The sequence below is a fragment of the Fistularia commersonii genome, chromosome 10 (genome assembly GCF_037954325.1).
Source record: "Fistularia commersonii isolate RoL2024-O1a breed Wild chromosome 10, RoL_Fcom_v1.0, whole genome shotgun sequence".
In the NCBI taxonomy this organism is placed as follows: Eukaryota; Metazoa; Chordata; class Actinopteri; order Syngnathiformes; family Fistulariidae; genus Fistularia; species Fistularia commersonii.
The window spans coordinates 3,549,299-3,569,587 of record NC_141293.1 but is presented as its reverse complement, the minus strand read 5'-3'; the positions used below and the strand labels follow the sequence as shown (position 1 = coordinate 3,569,587).

Here is a 20,289-nt window from a genome sequence, read left to right as displayed (position 1 = left end):
TCGCCTCGACCAATCAGGGTGGGCCGTGCATGTTTTGCTAGGCTTTTCTCGGAGACGACGGGCGACGAAAGGTTGGGATGTTTTCAAAACCAGCGATGAACGTCACACAGCCGTAGGCTACGGTTAACGTCCAGTTATTTATACAAATAACGGTTTATATTTCGAAAAACCTCAACAACTGTTGAACGCGAATGAGTCGGCGGGAAGGCGCAGCCCAGTTTAAAGGTAAACTCATTTTCTTGTTTGGGCACCTCGTAGCATAAAGGCTGAATATCCCAGTTAATGTTAGCCGTGTGGCTAAGTTTCACAGCGGGCATGCTAAGCTAGGTTGACGTAAACTGCGTGCGAAAATGGAATCTGAATGTGTTTGCGTGGGTTTGCTACCGTGTGCCACGTGTGTGTGAACCCACGACTACTTACCCCGCTGGCCGAAATCTCTTCCCCACTCACTCGGGATACCCGGGAAGCGGGCGGACATAAAGCCGACGAGGGGGGGTGGTGTCGGGGTGAAAGCGGCGCTGGGTTAGCCCCAGTCAGCGACGCTGTGTGGGGATGGAAGGCGCCTGCTAGCTAGCTTAGAGCGCTGGGGTGGCGGAGGAGGAGGAGGGGGGACACGGAGAGGGCAGTGAAGGGGGCTGCAGTGGGCTTTTGTCTCAAGCTGTGCTTTGCTTTCGTGTTGAATATCAACACTTAAACGTAACACATGAACTCCACGGTTTATCCACGCCGGAGCCGCGCAGCAAAAAAAAAATCAAGCACCGCGTTTGCACCGCAGGCGTCCTTCGAAACGTAGCTCTTTTTTGGTGTAATTTACAAATATTGTTTATGTTTACCAAGCATAGCCTAGGTTGAAATGTGTGGCGCCTAATAACACTATCGCTGGCGTGAAAGGCGAACACGGGCGACGTTGCCGTGGGGTGGGTGGTGGTGTCTGCAGTGATACGGCTAGGGGTGGAGGGGTGGGGGAGAGAGAAACCGCCTCACGAATGTCAAATGTAACCGAAACGCACAAAAATGTCAAAGTAAAATCCAGCGTGCAGCGTTGTTAGTATTCGTTACTCCATTCAAGGAGTGAGCTAGCTTAGCTTGAATAACCAGCAGCTTGCACCTCCCAGGGATCGACTGTGACATCTTGGGGGTGTGTTTGCCTGATACAAAAGCTGCCTGTTTTTTAGATGGCTGTCCGTGCGGCGACCGTTCGGAGCCAACAAAACGTCAACCTCCGCTTTCAAATATTTATCCCTATAAGGCTGATGGAAACCACTCATTTATCACAAGCACAAACACCGAGCTAGTCCTCTGCAAACGGCTACTTAGCAATTGTCGCCTCACACGCACACACCGTGTTTAATTGATTTACTATGCTGTTGTGAAGGAGGGGAATTACTATGCAGTGGAAATGATATACTTATGTGATCATTCTCAATGGCCCTCCAAGTAAAAGCACCAATTCCCAAATTCCTGAAATAGTACTGATCGTATATCCACTTTTCTAAACAAAAGACGTCTCTTCACCATGTAGAGAGACTGGATATTCGTTCTGGAATAGCAATGGTGAGGTATTAACCTCTTTAACCCCTTCTCGGGACTTTTGTGGTAACAAAACACGGGGGGGGGGGGGGGGGGGGGCATTTTAAAAATGGCTGCAGCGTTTCTTCTGTTTTTCAAATGGAAGTGTGAAAAATGTCGAGAAAAATGCTAAAGGCGCTATCAGCTGGTCGGGGTTTGTGAATACACAAATACAGAAATTATGTAATGGAAATTTTCCAGTTAACTTTATTTGTGAACCGATGCGGCCATTAGCTGGACTCCGATTCATTCAGTTTCATGCATTCAGACCATGATAAAATTTGCAAACAACATTTGTTTGCATTAAATGCAATGAATTCCTGTCTAATTTGAAAATATCACAATACCTTTGTATTTTTTTTATCCTTCCAGGCGGTCAGCATTTTTGCATTCAGTCATTTAATTCCCTGTGTCACCATTGAGCAGTTGCCTGGCTGATAAAGTTACGCAGGGTCATGTTTAAGGTTTAATACCCATCCACATCCTTTCTTCTCCATGACACATCATGTTTTGACATAACACTCACACAACAGGGGTTGCTCTTATAATATCACGCTAAATAATTCAGTCTTCTACTTGGTCGTATGATGTTACACTTGTAAGCGGTAACTGGCCGTTTCACATTGTGTCATAGTCTTGTGGTCAATGTGTTTGAATACTTCTATATTAAATCTTTGGGTTTTAGATATCCTGTGGGTTATTTTACTGCTAGGAAGACATACAAGATTGAAAGTCATAATTTACTATAGGTTTTGGTATTAAGGTGCATAAAGTAGGTGGCACGTTCACAACACTTCATGTGGAAACTGCTAGTGTTATTGATCTGATAACTTTAACAATACTTCTTGTTGAAATCTTCTTGTGATAGCTACTGAACTTGAATTTCTTCACTTAGAGTGAAGAAATTCACCACCTGGATGACCGAGAACCTCAGACAATACTTTAACAATACTTCCTCTTCAAAACAATAAGCTCAGTTTTGCTCGATTCCCGTTTGAGATGCACCTTAAGTCCAGGTGTCGAAACAAATGCTCCAAAATAGATTTGTCACCGATGGAGTAGAATCCTACCCTTTGTCGAGGGAGTGTTGTTTTTCCTGATGTAACTCCACTTTTTTTTTTTCCCCTCCCTGTTACAAACAACTTCAATGTTTCACTCGCGTTGGTAGTTGGTAGCCTTGACTATAATGACCCATCGTTACAACTGTGATTTTTACTGAAGTGAAGAAGGGAGTTGCGAGTGTTTCTTGGCAAATGTCAAGGATCAACAAAGTTTGATTCCTTGTTTGGCTTCTTAAATCTAATAGCTTCTGCAGAGCCAAAAACAGCTCCTGTGACACATTTTCTCCGGGTGCACCTACATCCATTCTTCATCTGAGAAAAGAAAAGACTGACGTTACATGGTGGCGACCAAGATTTACCCAGTGTGCTGCGTGGCAGAATGATTTCATAAACACTGGCACAGCCCTAACAGAAGCAGACATTTTTGTCATAGTTTTGTACAATGGTATTCTGCCATGTTTAGTTTGAAAATCATTATTAGACTCAAGCAGGTCATACAGTCCTCATATGGACAAATCCAACATCAGTCTTTGACCATATCCCCTACGTATTAGACCGTTAAGAAAGCCCGACGACCTTTTGGTTATTATGTACTTCACTTGTGCTTTGGTACTAGTGTGTACTAGTGCTCTATATTTAGGGACATAAATGCTCATACTGGTTGAACCTGTATACCGCCCAGCACTAATTCAGTCTGCGATTTAGAAATCAAATCATGACTTGGCAGAATTAGGGTAAAGCTTGGGTTTACAGTCTGTCTAATTGTGTTTTTATCAGCCAGAGCTACTCCGGATGCACACAAGGTCTGGCTGTGCTGAGATTTTGTCCTGTCCTCCGTGCAGCTCTGCATCTGAAGACCTCAGCGGAGTAATCAACCATGAATTTTCATTAATTTGGTCACTGTTTTCGCAGTTGTGCTTCTGCTGTGGGGGGAAAGGATCTGCGTGGTAACATTGTCCGTTTTGTGTTTTTCCCTTTTTTATGACCTTCTGTATAGATTAAACCAAGCTAATGCAGTTATTTCCAATTTGTTTGTAAAGATATGGTCATTCCCTGTGTGATTCCTCCAAACAATGAATTTTTTGATGACATTGAAAAAGCAGAAAGGCAAAAGTGTCATTTGGAAGTCTCCTGTCTGTGGCACAGCTCTGACGGTTCACTCTCGTGATCGTCTCCCTCTGTTCTTTGCAAATAGACGCAGTTTCCGCTGCTCAAAAAGGTGGGCGCGTACTTATCGCCGACGTGCTTCTTGAAGGCTGCTAAAATGTGCAGCGTCACTACAGTTGTGCAGAGTGGCAGTGATCAGGTACAGTCAGCAGCCACGTCGGACCCACAATGCGGCTCTGACCGTGCAGATGTTAGACCAGGCCTGTACTCGTGCTCGCTGTGGTTAGGTTTTCATATGCAGTTTAGCTAAAGCATTGTCTATTCACAGTGATGTTACACTTTCTCTCCCCCCTGGTATCAGAGCATTCCCTCGGTGTATATTTTCCAGCCTTTTACACCCATAAAATTAAAGCTAGCCCGTTTTTTGTATTCGCAGCCTTGGCCCCATTAGCATCTCATTTGTTACAGGACCTAAATGCTCGACGTGTTATGAACGTTGATGAAACTGTTCATTGAGCTTGGCATGACAATATTTTTTCTTTTGTCTTCCACATTGTTTTTTTTTTTTATCCACTTATCCCATTCTTGGATTCAGGTCAACATCTAATTGGAATATAGATATACAGTTTTAACTGCGCCCTCCATTTAGTGTCTTGCTAAAGCTAAGCCCTCTTTACTCTTGCTGGAGGTTTCCCTCAACATCTGTGCGCCCTCTTAATTTCCACTTCGAGTGTGAACATCCAGAAGCTCTGTGGGATCAGGACTAATGTCAGGATTATTGTCTAAACATTTTGTGGAAAGTGAAATGGAGTCATTGCACCCAGGGCCGCGTGATCTGGCAGTATTTGTCGGGGAGAATCACAAACTTAATCCCAAATCTCTTTTACAATGTTGGCTGTTTACAACCGAACCAGAAGTAATAGCCACATAAATTGTGTTCGTGTAAAGTAACTCAAACAAACGCGACAGCCAAAAATTAGAACCCACTCGATGTGATAGATGTGTGCTGTTTATTAAGTCTCGAAACAGTAACGATACTTTTGGGTCCACTTGTTTGTCTTTTGGAGAAGAGTTCTGTTCTTTGACTCCACTTTGTTCAGAAGGACCCCTGTTTTGAAGAAGTACATGGAGATGACCGCATTATTTCTGGATGGTGTAATGCGGCTCTTCTGTCCATCTGACCATTTTATCAAGCAGATGAACGCAGTTTTTCTAAAAGTAGCCAGGATTAGGGACTTTGGGCGAAGGTGTTAGGCAGTCACTCAGAAATATGTTGGAGAGCCGCGGATCTGCTCGTGTTGGCATTCTTTGAAGACTAATACTTCACGGTCAGTCAGAAATACGAGTCTTCAGAAATATTTAGTTTTGCAGTCATGTTGACGTGGGCTAATGTTTTCAACTGAAAATGGAAGAGCAAACTGCCATCCTCTTTCTTCACTCAAATGATTCTATTAGCTATACATTCATATTAATTATAAACAATCATTGTTAAAAGTGTGAACACTTTTATTATGCACATGCCAAACAAATCTATCTGAGTAAAATAACATTCGTATTTGAGGTTATAATCAAGGATAATTGGACAAAAATGTCTCCTGTGATGCTTAGTTGTGTCTATTGTGGTGGTTTTGAGGCTTAATTTTGTAATTTCATTTTGTTAATGTATTTTCTGGCCAATTTCAGAAATAATTGTGGGTCGTAAATTAAGCGGAAGAATGGCCTGACTGTTTCACGGGGACGTTATTGGAGCCGTGTTATCCGGCGAGCTCAGATTGCCAAATGCAATGTTCTCACACACAACGTTTTAACACATCACTATCCCTTGACATGACGCATTTTCCTACTGTTTTTTTTTTTTTTTTTTGCATTTTTTTCATTTCTCTAAACTATCCTCAAAGAAAGAATTGAGTGAAGTGTCATCCTGCTCATCTCTTGACAGAAGGGCAAAGGTTACCATTGGTTTAGCAATGCTTGCCAAACAATAAACAATAACCAAATCTGGTTAGCCAAGTCACCACAGCCAAGCCACACCTGCAGACGCCTTAGCTTCATTTGACATGTTTCTTCTACATATCATTTTTCTGTCGTTGGTCGTGACCTAAAAGTCTCGTTTTGTTTTCCAAGCTATTCGCACAGTGTTTAGAGTGCATCTACCCCAAAGTAAGGAGGTCATCGGTTCAGTTGCAATTAAGGACTTGCTGTATGGAGTTTGCATGTCCTCCCCCGCGTCTGCCTAGGTTTTATCCGGTTTCTTTTCACATCCCAAAAAAAACAAAGATTCAATGAAAACTCCAAATGGCTGAGGCGTGCACATGTGAAAGTGAAACTTTGTATGTCGGTTTGTAGGCCTGTGATTTACCGGCGACCATACAGGGGTGTAATGTGCCTCTAACCCAATGACAACTAAGGTTGGCTCCAGCAACCACTGCAACTCTGAGCGCCAGATAAGCAATATAGACAATAGATAGATATTGTGGATGGATATTTAATCCACTTAACTACAGCAGCCATTTTAGTTTACATTTCTGGCTTTCCAGATCCTTACACGATCTCGCCGTCTTATCAACCGCACTCTGCCTGAGATAACCAGTTGTAATGAACCATGTAGTGACAAAATTGTTGGTAATGGACACAATCAGGAGAGGGCACAGATGAATCTGCTGATTTGAAATGTTTGTTTGAGCCTCCGCTCATTTGTTGTGAGACTCAGCTATCCGGTCCATGAGTTTCGTAATCCGTCGCATGCCCTTCCACTTTGTACCGGTATCTTGTTGAGGCAGTTGACGTCCCCCCGTACATACGTACCACGTCCCTGCCGTCCCTCCAGTGGACGTCTTGTGTATGCTTCGGTCTCATCCACACCAGACTGGCGCTCAACAGTGAATGGGCACCTTTGACACGCCAGCGTAAACACTGTGCCAGCTGCCGCACTTCATAACCCCCGAGCTCTCTTGACTACCGGGAAAGCGACGACGGTGATGATGATGAGCGGGTTCTTGATAAGTCTCCGCATAAGACATTTTCACAAACATATACTATTGGCCCCTTTCCTCCCCACTGGGGAAAACGATAGGTGATACACATTGTGCTGAACTCACAAAGACGCTGTGGAAGCTGTCAAGCACCCTCAGTGGCATGCCCAACACGGGCCTTTTCAAGACGGCCTTCCTGCAGGCCGTGGTGGATACACTGACAAATAAACGGAATAAACTGGCTTCATGTGATGTCCACAAATGCACAGCAGACATGCTCACACCTATTTACGTAGAGCCGCGGTGTTTGGCACGGCAGACTATCCATGAGTGCACGGATGTCAACGCTGATTTCAATAGGGTCTATACACCGATTTCCAACCCTCCTTCTTCCCTTTGCCGTGTGAAAGAACCAGTCACATCATTTCAGAGATCAGCCTTGACAACAGAATTGTCAGTGCTCCTGGGAAAGAGGCTGATCTCCAGCATTTCTCCAGGGGTTAGAAACCAAGAGTTATTACTGCAATTTCCTTGAGGAGGAGAAAAAAAAACGGGGAGGGGATTAGGTTGATTTTTTTTTTTTTTTTTTTTTTTTTTTTTTGAAATCTGACTGTTGAACAATAATGCACTGTCGACATGGTGCGTCCAAGCATTTGGCCCTACACGGACCTGCGTGAAAGCTTGATTTGAGCTTACTGCCATCATTGCTGACTGACTGCCATTTCAAATTGGTATGTCAAGATGTTCGGCTTGTTGCACCCCCCAACACACACACACACACTCTTTAACAATCATCAAATATACCATTTTCAGTAATGTGAAGATCTGTCTTTTAAAAATAACTAAACATGTGTGCCGATGTACAAATTGATTTTCATACCTTCCATTTTTAGCCACAAAACGGCATAATCGCCCCATTCTAAGTACTACATTTGGCATATATTTGTAATTCAACAATACATTTAGTAGCGCCTAGAGGAATCCAATTTCTCACTACGTTTTTGTGCATTTTTCAAGAGATAGAGTCTAAGAAGTGATAATAAGTCAAAGATAATCATTTGATCTGAGTGGGATTCTGACCGGGTACTTCCAGACTTGGCTGCTGTATTCATCACCAACCAAGGAATTTCAAGCGGCTGTTACTAAACTATATGACCATAGTCAAAGCTGAGCGGTGCAATTGGATGGCTATTTTATTACATATTTATCTACACAAGTAGAAATCTCCACAAGCGCTCATAGCTCTAATGATGATCTGAATTCCTCCATATTGATCCAGTTAGATTTCCGTTCATCATTCAGCAATTGAGATCCAATATCGCCACTCACAAGTGCATTTTCAAACAGTAAAAGACCTCTATCTTGAAGTTTTAATTGTTGTTGTGATCCGTGGAGCTAAATTATGACCACCGTCAAGTTCAGTTCTACCCCCTTGCTCAGACTTTGATCGCATCAAGCTGTCCAGATGTCTGCTTCGTGTAAATCAAGAAGGAAGGGAAATTTGGTGATAATATGGGAACGAGCAGGTGGGATGGAATTTTGCATGCGCTCAAAGTAGAAACAGCTTAATCAAACAGAGGAGAAGGCTGTGACGTAATAAAGTGCAAGCGGCAATGTCAATGAGGAAAGGCTGACAGCATTCAACCTCTCTGTGAATGAACACTGCGCTCAAGTTGCTTATCTGTTTACCTGCAAAAAAGTACGTTAAACCACATGTTTGCTCATTGATGGGAAGAGATTGTTCCTTGTCCATGGATGTCCTACTCTGAACTAGGATGAGCAATCCTAGTGTGGATTGGTTCTGTCAAAATGGACAGTGGTGGAATCGTCTCCGTTTTTGGGACCGGCGAAAAGCCGGTAAACTTCACTTTTCTTTCTTTGCATCGTTTTTTTTTAATGCGGATGAATGAATGTCTAAAGGTCACGTAATGATACAAACCTGAAGAAAGTACTGTCGATGATAAATGAAGCTCCTGAGGCGGAGCTCTATTTGTTGTAATGTAGCAACATATGGCTCATGTTTAATAAAAAGATGAGTTCATAAATCACAATTTTGCACTTTTACATTGGAACGCTGCTTCAAATACCCCCAGCTATGCAATTCTTTAATCCCTTGCAAAGTCAGTTTCTTAAATTATAATGGAGGTGTTGGTTGCAGTATCTGCAACATATGGCCAAAGTAGCCAGCCTTTTTTCACTCCCTATTTATAGTCCCATATGTTTTGCATTGGCAGTTATTTTTTTGAGTTTTTTTTTTTTTTTTTCAAAGCTAAAACCAATTTTAGTCAAGACTGTAAGCACCTGCAATTGTATTTTGTTGTGTTGTTTTTTTTTTTTCCCCTTCCCTAAACCTATAGGTAATGAGACTTAGTTTGATCGCGTTTTGCTTGACACGGGAAATATTTTTACAAGAGGACAATTACACAATGCTGTTTCTTCTTTCCTTGTAGCTGCGGCCTTCTGGCGTAAATCGTCTACCTCCATCCTCTTTATCTTGTCTCTCACGCCAACTAACTTCACGTCCTCTTGCGCTCCGTCCATAAATCTCGTCTGCGGTCTCGCTGCAAGCCTTCTGCCTGGCGGTTCCAACTTCAATAACCGTCCAACCAGATCTTCACTATCCCTCCTCTGCACATGTCCAAACCATCTCAGTCTGACTTTACCTCCAAGACATGGTACATGTGCTGTCCCTCTGGACTCCTTCCTGATCCTGTCCATCTTCCTCACTTCCCAAGGAGAACCTCAGCATTTTAAATCTCCGCTGCCTCCAGCCCTGCTCCCTGTCTTCTCCTCAGTGCCACCGACTATACAATTTTGATGTTTAGGGTACCATACAACCAACTTTTACTTACAGATATTTCCATAATATCAAGCAAAGTCAATTTTATGACTTCTTTCGCTATGTTACGCCAAAGAAAAAAAAAAAAAAAAAAAGAACCGCATTCATTTCCTCCTTGACTGAGCTTCAATTAAAATGCACACACAAGGGGCTACGTTTCCCACACACAAATTACATTTGGCTGGGTGGTCCAGGTATATTAACGCCACCCATGACAGATTAACTCTGTTCGCCTCTGCACGTACTCGAATGTATGTTTGCTCTGTTAAAGGCCAATGTACACCAGATGTGCAACATCGCCGGTACAGAAACTGCGTGTGATGGAACAGACTGTTGTCCAGAGCTGCAATGATGAAAGGAAAGTATGCGTTGTGTGAAGCAGCAATCCGCTTGGACACGGCTCAGGAGGTGGATTCTTCCGCGGAAAATTTCACATGCTCTCTGAGCTTGTTTATTGATCATTTTAGCCTGACCATGCTCTCAACCACAGGCGGACCACTTGAGACTGCCGGGGTCTTTGTTATTACTCAGTAGCCGTTACAGATACGCAATGTGCCAATAATCGACATATTTCGATAAAAGATATACCTCTACGACCCGCGAGCAGTACTTCAAACTGACATCCAGCTAATAGTCGCGATCACATTCGGATTAGGTTACGTCAGGCAAAAAGAGATGTATGCAGTTCAGAGGACGATATGAAAGCAGTAGCGGTGGTGTACTTCATACTCAGTCGAGTGTTCTGTCAGAACGACCAAGCTGTTGGTTCAGGCTAAATGCTCCTTTTAATATTTCGTTTTTGGCCACACTGCTGATTCACTTCGTCAGAGGCTATATGTGAAGCCGTGGAAAAAAACAAAGTACGCGCTAGTGCCAGTTATGATATGAATCGCCTGGAGTTGGCCGCGGTAGCTGAGTATGACTCTGAGAGGCCCGTGTGTGTGCGTGTAAGAGAGAGCGAGTATGTTTGAAGAGGGAGGAGCTTTCTGATTACACAACACGTATTAGCCTTTGCCAGCAGCTAAATGTTTGCAGAGTGTTGTTTTTGTTTGGTATGTCGGGTGGAGTACGGCGATGTATAACCTGCGTTGATGCTGCCTCGATGATATGATGCGGTTTTTGAGTCGCATCGTTTTGGGGCCTGTAATCACCCATACCAGATTGAATGCAAAAGGAGAAAAGGCGTACCGAAACAACATTATTTTTTTTCATGTGCCTGAGCAGAACACTTTATGAATGAGCTGTGACGGATAAAGAACGGTTCTGTTACTAAAAACGAGTACGATAATGGTGGTTTTTCATTTTTCTGAGGCCAAACACAGCAGCGCTTTGTTGTTTTCTGTTTGCTGTTATCACAATTTCCTGTCCCAAATACCCCTCTGCTGAAAAATGGGTTAATGATTATTTTATTGACATTACTTTTTCTGTGCCTTTTTGGATTTCCGCATTTGGTCTACTGTAGAGGAATATGTTTCAACTTGAAATCTTATCCTATGAAATGCAAGTGTCATTTCTATTTGGTATTTTGAACAGTTGCTATTGTCCTGATTTTTTTTTTTTTTTTTTTTTTTTGTTTACTTTCAAGGTTATAAATGGAGCAGGAAACACAGAGCAAGCCAAGCATAACAAGTGAAATATTATGACCCCAAATCCAGAGGAAACTTGTGGCAGGAGCTGAATCTAATAATCGATCGTGTTGTTAAACGAAGAACGCAGCGAACGACACCAAACTGTTTGCTTCTTCGATGAAGAAACGTCTCTCTTTTAATGATCTTTGCACACAGGCTGCTTTTGAATCGAGTTCATGAGATGCCGGGTCGCTCGGTACGTATGCTGTCCAGACCGCAGAAATGAATCCACTCAATTTAATGAGAATTGGTAAATGAGTTGTAGCCTGCAGTGGCTCATTTGGTTGAGTCCAAACAATGAGGGGTTATCGGTTTTACCCTCATCTCTTGCAGAGCCTGCATGGCAGATAGTGAAACGTCTAACTGCTCCTGATGTGCAACGCGCAGTGAAATGTAGCCCGTTGTCTGCCAACCGTGCATGAACCCACACAAGAAAATGGCATTCGCCTGGTTCGGCTGATAAACGTCTGAATGCAAATGTGATCCCCTCCCTCTTTTGTACACTTGTAGGAAGGGTTAAGAATGGCCATAGAGGGAGCTGTGGGACGAAGCTTTCTCTAGACCAGTCAATTGTGAGTGTGAATTTGTGCTAAAAGATAAGATAAGATGTCACAAATACAGCAGCGATACATTTCTAAGGAATGCACAAGTGCAGTTTTATGTTCACCTTCAAGTTAAATATACCACCTCGGTTTCCTATTATTGACAGAATCTGGCCTATTTCTTCAACAACCTGATTTTTTTTTTTCTCTCCCCACAATGGGCACCGATGTTGTGGATTCTCAGTCCGCAGCTCCCGTCATCCAGGTTAACACAGGTTAAACCGTGTGTGTGTGTGACCGATGTGGAACCGATCCGAGCGAATGCAGGTTTGTCGCTGCGATCCGATCCAGTGGTTGAGTTTAGCATTCATTTTTTTTTTTTTTTTTTTTTTATCGTCATCAAACGGGTAAAGCAGTCAAAAACTAGATGACGTCAAATACCTTTTTGTCATGGGAACAGCTTCACTCTGCATACGTTGTTTCATTTTCACAACATCACCGGCACGAGTAAATACTATAAAACAAGCCCATGACGAAGTCACTCAATCCACCAATAAAGATTTATTTATAACTTGATTATCAAGAGAAGAACCTGACTAGACTTGAAACCAACCAGTCATTTGTAGTTCATTTTGAAGAACCACTACCTTGCAACATCAAATAGGCTGATTGACTTTTTCTCATATGTATCAATATATTTGATGACACTATTTAGAAACATGCTTAAACCAAAATGATATTAACCACTTCCAACCATCTCATTATTCAAACCAAAATATGGGATGTTTTTGCAGATGATGATCTAGCAGCCAGGGAAATCAGATCCCCCTTTTTTTTTTTTTTGCGTCGCTGCAGTCTCGATCAAAAGGATTGTTTGCTCAGGAGTCTACATAGTTCTCCCACCTCTCGCCCGAGATGTGGCGTCAAGCGAGGAGCCTCGCCAAGGCTTACCCAGGCTTTGGTTTTGGCACATCGAGGCCCGACATGTGTCAAGCCCGCGATAAGATCAAAACCTTATCGAGCATAATTACACGTGACAAGCGTGGACCCGGTCGTATCTTGAATTTCGTAATGAGAAGCGAAGCCGGGTTTCCCGTCTGTCTTATCTTTCCGACAAATCAGCCGGCTGCCCATTCACAAGCCGGTAGACGGGGGATTCCTTGTGGTCGTGACTCCACGTTTTTTATTATAGCCATGTAGATGGCCTCTTAGCCTCCGGGGGCTTGAGTAATGCTCTCGACTTACGCCGTGTTAAAGGAAACGCCGGAATGTTTTAAATTTCTTTTAGATTACAGTTTGAGCAATACGGCCTCTCCCAAAGAGGTTTTGCCCTCAGGATTCTGGGGTTTTTAGAATATCGATTCAGCCAAAGTATATATAAAAAATAAAAAATGTTGCTAGTTTGGTTTTTATTCTCCAGCTGTTGGCTGTCGTTGCATTGTAGTTGACTACATACCACAAGAGATGTTAGTTGTCAAGGCGCTGTAAGTTACATCAGCGCAAGACCCACGCCTAGGTCCCAACCTTTGGTCTAATGCCTCTTTTCTTTTAGCCAGAAATCAGCAGTAAAGGCTTCATTGTTCTTGTCCACTGCTTGGGTATCTGATCATTAACCTACATTCAGAGCGGAGGCCGTAGACGCCTTGAAGCTCCCAGGCTCTGCTAGAACAGTTAAATGGGTGCGTCTCAGTGGGCTGGGCCTTGTTCATGTGCCAAAAGAGTTAACTCGATCTCTACTGCTCTTGTGTAAACATGCTTTTTTAACTCGGAGTTTGATTTTCAAGCCAGCTTTGCCCCAACCTTCTCCTTTTATACCTTTTAAGGCTGATAAGTGTTATCAATTGAAGTTTTTTCATTTATGAATTTGGCCGCCGAGCAGCTACTAGTCACATCAGAGCGCACATTTTGGACGGATACGCTGAGTTATTTCGTGTTTACAGCAGCCAAATGTCAGATTGTTTGCAAGACAATGTCTCGTTCTCGCAGCATTTTTGCGAGGCCACGCATCCACTTTGTACTTCCCTGCAAACTCAAAAGGTCTTAGACCTAGGACAACGCTGCAATTTTATAATATTGTTGGTTATTGTTTTAACAATAGAGCCATATTTTATTTAGTGTTGCGAGGAAATCAAGTATGTGTCACATGAATTCCTTCAGAGGAATCGTCACTGTTTATCCGCAACCGTGGTTGGTATTTTCGGTCCTACTGGGTTGAAATCCAGGCACTGTCCCTCCCCCTTATCTATGCTTTCAATTGTTGTTGACCATTTTTTGTTGAATTGATTGATTCAATTCACGGAAGTCATCGATGTTCTTTGGAACATGGCTGGCTGATTGAACCACCAATTGAACAAAGGCCTGATGCGAGTCGGAGGAGGTCTGCTTAATTTGTCATGGTGTGAGTAGCGAGAGGTGAAAAGTGTCTCTAGGCTGCAGAGTTTGTATATTTGTTGGTGATGAAACATGCCTTCAGTTTAGATAACCTAATGCTGGGAAAGAGAAGAGCTGCCCTTGATGTTCTGCTTGAAGCTTGCATCCATACAGCCAATAATAACACATATTGCCTCCATGTGTACATTTGTCCCAATTTTCACATCACAACATGTAAACACATCATTTTACTGGTCCAGTCCCTTTTCCATCTCATGACCTTCTCCCGTCCCAGCTGTTCTCTGTGTCGGTATTTTGAATAAAAGAAATCTTGAATATGTACAAGACTGAACTGTACAGCATGCATTCTGTCTCAGCTGCTCTGGTTTGAACCGGAAATCTAGTTTTCATATTTTTCACGACATCAATGTGAATTATGCATCGACGAAATATGTATTCACCCCTCCAAATATGTCTTATTGCACATACATATAAAAATAAAAAAAATGCACCTAACAATACTTTTTAAGTAGGACCTTTATTGTCGAATGGTTAAAAAAACAAAACAAATACATAAACAAGGCACTTCACGCAAGCGAGGTTTTCTTCGTTCCGTCTCGCCAGCGTCTCACAGCAGCCCGCCTTTGTGATGATGCTCGAATCTTTGTGAGGTATTATTGCAACCTCTGGCTTCTCCTCACATAGTCATTGAGCCTCTGTGCCTGGCTTTGTCCTGCTACCCATGAGGGAGGCGGCGGCGGAGGAGGAGGAGGAGGTGGCGGCGGCGGCGAAGGCGAAGGCAGGGAGTGAATGCACAGCTGAGAGAGCCCTCCCTCATCATTTAGCCTGACAGCATACAGGACAGCAACCATGTGACAGGCTGTTCACTGTCGCAGCAAGCGTAGCATGTCTCACTCGCTACAGGATTTCATGGGAAACATTTCCTCCAGCGTAGTGTGAGTGCGGCATCGAAAACAATCCCTATAGCCAAGCTTTCGAGCGGCCATGCATTTAATGCCAGTTTTCCAGATTTTTTTTTTTTTTTTTTTTTCTGTCACGTATGCAAGGCCAGCTACGTCTCCACCGGACGTCAGGGAATTTCACATGTGTTTTCCACGTTTCGTGTGAGGGCACCCAGCGGGTCGTACTTCGGTATTCGCTGCTGCTGGTAGCGGTGGTGGTGTGTAAGGCCCCGTTCTATTCTTAGCCCGTTTTCCTCCCTGTCCCGTCCAGCAGTCAGTGGATCAGGTTACCATACTGTGTGTGTGTGCGCTACACTACCACACACTCCTCACCACCCTCTCCCCAAACCACCAAACCGCTACACAAACGCAAGACTGCGCACTAAAGCTGCAACGCCGTCATGACCCGCCCGCTTAACACTGCGGGGAAATGACTGTTATTGTTGTCCGAAAGGAACCGGTTTGTTTTTAATCCGAGTACGCCAGGTTATAATAAACACGGAGACATCTGCTGCTCAGAGAGGCCAGCTGTGCTGCCAGCACGGTGAACCTGGTACCGTTACTTTCCACATATCCTGTTTTATAAAATGATCTAAAACAAAGATACAAAGTAATGACGTGAGCCGCTCGCCGTAGCATCAGTGTTCCTTTTCGTGACTTTTATTTTCGTGGATAACGGTGAGCTCTTTATCTACTGTCACTTTGAAAATGTAGGCCAGTGTTGCCGCGTATGTCAGAGGAGGACAGGGACAAAGCACAGCTATTGTTTCGCAACACTTCCTGCTTTATTTATACACATTAGAGATGCTAATCGCAGGTCTCATCACAACACAATATTACTTAGCTTATTGGGGAAATTGTAGGATATTAGCTAATGTCTGTATCGTGATTTGAATTTGATCAGCTTTGAGAAAGTGCATGTGGCGGTGATTGCACGTTTAACGTTCTCCTAAAAACCCAATCAAAATCAGAAACGCATCGAGCAGTGAAAATAAACAGACACGACGGTGTGTGCGATAGATCACTCCCGCTGTGTATATTTAAGGGCCGCCTAGGACAAGCAACAGATAAGAGCTGCTGATGAAGGCCTCGCGTTTACCGCAAAGCTTGAACTTGGACACAGACTTTCAACTGACCGTCAATATGCTTGTGGTCTGGACCCACTGTAGGCAAAGGAAATGGAAACCCATACCAGCAGGTGGATGTATGCCCTTTTCGGAACGGAAAACAGCGGAAAAACTGGGAGGGAATCAAAGCTGGCCTGTTGCGAAAGCTGAAGTGCTGAATCAGAATCAGGAAAACCGAGGGGCAGTTGAGGGGGCACACGGGGTAGCAGCATGAAAATGGTAAACATCAAGAATATAATAATAATGTGTGTGTGTGTAAATGAATTACTCTACAGCATTGTGTGAAAATTGTGGGTACACTCGCTCTGCATTTATATAATAGATATATGATGAGCGGCATGCTGCTGGTTATTCAGAGATGATCTAATGAGAACTAAGTTGTTTATGTTTTGGCTTTTCAATGAAAACTTGTTCCCTTTTTTTTTTTTTTGACTCTTCTATGAATTTGCTCTATCCAATAAATCAATCAGCCATTTTGTTGGCGACTACTCCCGCCGCACGCTCTCCATTGTCAACCCTGCGGAAATGCGTCCTCTTTGGTGCAAACACACCAGGCCAGCAACACTGCAACAGCTAAAGGCGACTGTCCTTGTGGTGCCCGGATGATGCTTTTCGTATCATATCCAGCGTCTGTTTTCTCTCGGATACGAAAAAGCGACAATTGGAATGTTTCCCATTTCGGTTAACAGGAGATCCGACAGTCGCAAGCTATGATTTTGGATTCATATATAGACTTTAATTGATGGTTAGCCAGGGAAGCAGCTAGTTTTGCTGTTTACGTCATGATATGCGTTGCTGTTGTGCAGTTTGATCATCTTTTTCATTGGAATTATGTGCCCTAGTTAATTGTTGATATCGCTGAGATTCTGCTGTAGCATGCCAAACTAATGCAGCCTGCAGTCTCTTTGAAGTGTAGTAGTCATCAAGGCAGGGTTTGATCTATGCTAGAAACAGCCCAAGGTTAATGGCAGAGCTCGGAGGAGCTAATGCATCCCTGAGCTGGGAGCTGCTCATAAAATGCTATGAATCCGAGTATGAAACTGGCAAATACCCAGATATCTCTGCAATTCTAGACGCACCATCTCCAAGCCACCTCAGGGCCCGAGCGGAGTCCGATCAGTGTTTGTTTTCTGCTCTGGTCCGAGGCTTCCGACCTGCTTCAGTACCCCCCGACGTGCAGCATGTTCACTGTGGTCTGCTCAATTCTCCCTTTTGGCTGCCCGAATAACAATACTCCTGCATAGTGGCTATGTGCTGACTAATGACAGACCTCTCGCTGGCCGTACTTTTGTTCAGGATGTGCACAGCTTATAAAGGCATCAAAAGAAAAAAAAAATGGCGGGTCGCTTTTGAGCCTAGTCATCATATTCACGGGCAGAGAAGGCAGATCGGCTGGAAAATGTCATGCTAACACTATAAATTTAGTGTTCTAGTGTAACCGCATTTTGAATGATATGACCGTAAGACGTCTAAAAGTAGAATTCGCTCGAAGTTGGCAGAAAAAACCCGATGTCATTTGTAAAACATCAGACAAGGTGTTTAAAACTCACTTCACGGTGTCGTGAGTCATGCCCAATGAGACCAAAACACATTTGTGTTAAAAAAAAAAAAAGTGTAAAAAGAGGCAGGAAAAGGTCACTCTAAGTATAGGAAAGGACAGCCTTGTGACTGTAAATGTCAAACTCGAAACATCAAACATGTGAGCAATCGCATCACATGCCACGTTGGTCTACCGTGCCAGTTCGTCTGAGTGTTATACCTTCTCGTTGCTTGTGCTCGCAGTTCCTCATTTACAAACCCGGGTGTGTTACTACACCGTCTTCAGCCACATCAGAGCGAAGCTTGCTCATTGTGACTCCGCGTTGCAGTGACAACATGCAGTAGGGATATTTTCCTCGCCGTCCCCAAAGCAGTGATTCATGCCGCCTTTCCTGTCTGTTGCTTAAGGGCACGCTCATGAAGTAAAATGGAAATTTCAATAAACCCCCGCCCCCTTTTATACTGACCCACCTTGTCATATTTTGCTGCCACTCCATTCATGGTGCAAGTGAATTAGTCTAGCTTTTGTTTTCTTTATCCATTAATTGACCCGTTTCATCTATTACGTCAGGATTCTGTAGCACTCACGAAACATACAAATCGTATCTGATAGCTTGGAGTCATAAACAGTTGCTTGTGATTTAATTTTGAAGTATACAACATAATTCATGCAAATTATAGCAAACAAGGCGTTGGGAGTAAAAAAAAAAAAAAAAAAATTGCAAGGGAACAAAGGGTTGTTGTTTTTCTCGCTGTCTTTGTGTTTTTTCAGAAGAAACGCATGCCCCGTCACGTATTCGGTGTCATTCTCCCTCTGACGGCTGCTGTTTTTCCTTTTTTCTTTTTTTTCTCGGTCTGCAGGTGCATGATGAACCTACTGTGCTGTAACTGTCACAGTTAGTCAGGTGCCTCACCATGGCCAAACCTGGGAGCGACCGAGATGGAGCCATGGTGGATAAGCAGGCAGGAAAGAAGGTAAGCCAGCACATACGCTTGGATCAGAGGTTTTTGCTTTTTATTTCAGTATTATATTCAAACATGCCTATTATGATATCAAAGTAATATGTTACCACTGAAAGACATTTCTTCAATCGACGGTTGTCTTGCTACATGCTACTGCTGCAGTGACCCTGGGTTTTTTTTCTTTATTTTCATCAAAATGTGGCAGCGCACTGAACTATCACAGCTTTTATGCTCAAAAATGTCTCATTCGGGAGGATCTTACTTGTTTTTCTGACAATTATAGCATTAAAACGAACCCGCTCTCCATGTGGAGGTTTACAATTCATCAATGGCATTTGCTAGCATGGGTAGCAAACCAATAAAATGGTTGAAAATGATGGCTCATCCATTTACACCCCCTTGCTTTGTCACTGTTAGCGCCAAGATGCAAAAAAAAAAAAAAAAATGTGAAGAAAGTTCAGCTTGGTGGCGGTTCAGAAGATTCACTTCCCTTATTGCAGAGGGCTGCGCGTATGTAACGGACAACTGCTAATATCGCACGCTGTAACACCTGGCCGCCTCCTGCCCTGTTGTCAGGAACCCCCTTTTCTCAAACATGCATGAATGAATGTCTTCACTTTTGAACGCCAGCGTAGATGCTACCTTCAGATAGACTGCGCGGTTCCTGAGGCGCGTCGCCAGCCGCGTTTTAAATAATGCCGTTGTTTCAAGGATTCATTATATCGCCAGGAGTGAGTCAGCACCGGTCTTTTCGTGGTCATAAAGCACAACCCCTGGCAGTTATAACCATTGTAAAAACCACCAAATGATGCTGTTTCCAAAAAGCGACGGGGCCATTTAATGTCTGCTTTTATTCTTGAAACAAGGATGTCACATCTGAACTCTCCTTTCAGCAGTCACGCTCACAGTGGGCACATTGCCTCGGCGACGCTGCAGTCCCTCTCCCCTGCAAAAAAAATGTATTTTACCGCACCGCCGTGTCTCAGAACTGGCGCCGAGAACCTTCATCTTTATCAAATTAAAACTGTCACATGGGCAGTCTTGCCACGGCATAAAAATAAATATGAGTGAGAAATATATCTTGTGAATTGTTCAGTACTCAGTGTGCAAATTGTGCTTAAACTCTATTATAGAGTCCCGTAAGTATTAAATTAAGCGTAACAAATGGAGCGGGGGCAGCATGGTGGTGCAGTGGTTTGTGGGGTTGATCCCAACAGGGAGTTCGCATGTCCCTCCGGGACGAGGAGCGAATGAAGGAGTAAACGGTTGTATATCTTTTTAAAAGTGGCCTTACGATCGATCCGGGGTCAACCCCGCATCTCGTCCAATGACTGCCGAGATAGGCTGCAGCCCTGACCGGGATAAGCAGTAAAGAGAACGAATGAATGAAATTAATCACTCAGCGCTGCCCTTCTGGCCTCATTTAGACTTTGCTGGTTATAACCGAACGCTGGAGTTTGATGTCTTTTTACCTGTTTTCTTTCACGCCAACTTGTCACTCATTCTACGCGGGTTTGACTTTGAGCCGGAGAGCAAAACAATCCTCCCTTTCTGTGTCAGCTCCGTACACCGCGGATGGTCGGAGACAACACAGACAGCCGCATCGTCGG

The 20,289-nt window shown here is 43.6% G+C and overlaps 1 protein-coding gene across 4 annotated transcripts in view; it reads left to right on the top strand.

The window, feature by feature from the left end:
• The first annotated feature begins 18 nt into the window (after window positions 1-18).
• Window positions 19-20,289, top strand: part of ankrd12 (ankyrin repeat domain 12) — a 37,208-nt gene continuing 16,937 nt past the window's right edge. For 2 of the 4 annotated variants that reach the window (XM_086153359.1, XM_086153357.1), the window contains exon 1: window positions 10,984-18,691. In XM_086153359.1, the coding sequence (XP_086009485.1) occupies window positions 18,632-18,691 (60 nt within the window). In that variant the 5' untranslated portion in view covers window positions 10,984-18,631. Of the gene's footprint in view, window positions 226-10,983; window positions 18,692-20,289 lie in introns of those variants that run through there. The other 2 variants (XM_086153358.1, XM_086153361.1) reach the window with 2 other exon arrangements.